The sequence below is a fragment of the Pterocles gutturalis genome, unplaced genomic scaffold (assembly GCF_000699245.1).
Source record: "Pterocles gutturalis isolate BGI_N339 unplaced genomic scaffold, ASM69924v1 scaffold16542, whole genome shotgun sequence".
In the NCBI taxonomy this organism is placed as follows: domain Eukaryota; kingdom Metazoa; phylum Chordata; class Aves; order Pterocliformes; family Pteroclidae; genus Pterocles; species Pterocles gutturalis.
Genome location: NW_010108232.1, coordinates 57,813 through 59,031, shown reverse-complemented (window position 1 = coordinate 59,031; position 1,219 = coordinate 57,813). Strand labels below are relative to the sequence as shown.

The following is a 1,219-nucleotide window of genomic DNA, read 5'->3' as shown; positions in this document are numbered from 1 at the left end:
TACTGCTCCCCTTAGTCCCGGGGCAGCCTTGCTGGACACCCCAGCGAGGGCTCGACGCCTGCCTTTCCCCTTTCCTTCTCAGGCTATGGACACGCCGCCCCGGGCACAGACGCTGGCAAAGTTTTCTGCATGTTCTACGCCATCCTGGGCATCCCGCTGACGCTGGTCATGTTCCAGAGCCTGGGCGAACGCATGAACACCGTCGTGCGGCTCCTGCTCAAGAAGATCAAGAAGTGTCTGGGCATGAGGACAACCAACGTCTCCATGGAGAACATGGTTCTTGTTGGCTTTCTGTCCTGCATGGGGACCCTGTGCATCGGCGCCGCAGCCTTCTCTTATTTCGAGGGCTGGACTTTCTTTCACGCCTATTACTACTGCTTCATAACCCTGACCACCATTGGCTTTGGAGACTTTGTGGCTCTGCAGAAGAACGAGGCTTTGCAAAAGAAGCCCCCATACGTGGCTTTCAGCTTCATGTACATCCTGGTGGGTCTGACCGTCATCGGCGCCTTCCTCAACCTGGTGGTGCTGCGGTTCCTGACCATGAACTCGGAGGATGAGCGGCGGGATGCCGAGGAGCGCGCCTCGCTGAGGAGAGCCCGCAACAACATCCACCTCAAGCCCAGGGAGAACAGCCAGAACAGCAATGCCATTTTTCTCCCTGTGGAGGACTGGACGAGCCACATGAACCTCATCCCACTGGTCCAGGAGGACGCGGAGAGGCAGCGGCGCCAGTCGGCCAACTCAGCGGCCGCGGTGCCCGCCTTCTGCACGTGCCTGTGCTACAGACCTGCGCTGTGCGGCAGCCCCGTGCCCTCCCACCCTGAGACCCTCAGCTGCCACACCAACCCCGTGTATTACAACTCCATTTCCTACAAAATCGACGAGGTCTCCCTGAGCACGCGGGGGCAGACCGGCTCCTCCCCAGGGAGCACTTTATCATCCAACAGCCCTCGCTGCCGGCATCACCCGCGGCTGCGGAGGAAATCCATCTAGGAGCCTGTGCCAAGGCAGACTCAGTGCCCGAGTCTTACTATGAGGATAAATTATGAACAGAGATGTCAGGTCCCTCTCACTGCTCTCATTTCTCCTGCTCCTCTCCCCTTGCAGCTGGCAGCCAGCCCCACGCAGGGTCCAGCAGGAGTCTTTCAACCCTGTTGGGAAATAATCATTCCTTTTGCAGGCACTGAATTACATTGTTAGTTTTCTTTGCTTTTTC

General features: G+C 58.2%; 1 protein-coding gene across 1 annotated transcript; it reads left to right on the top strand.

Moving 5' to 3' along the window:
* Positions 1 to 82: 82 nt before the first annotated feature.
* Positions 83 to 996, top strand: LOC104461101 (potassium channel subfamily K member 9-like; the record flags this gene model as incomplete). Its single annotated transcript, XM_010072562.1, has 1 exon — positions 83 to 996. A coding segment is annotated over one exon (914 nt), but the record flags the coding sequence as incomplete, so codon positions are not given.
* Between the last annotated feature and the right edge of the window lie 223 nt (positions 997 to 1,219).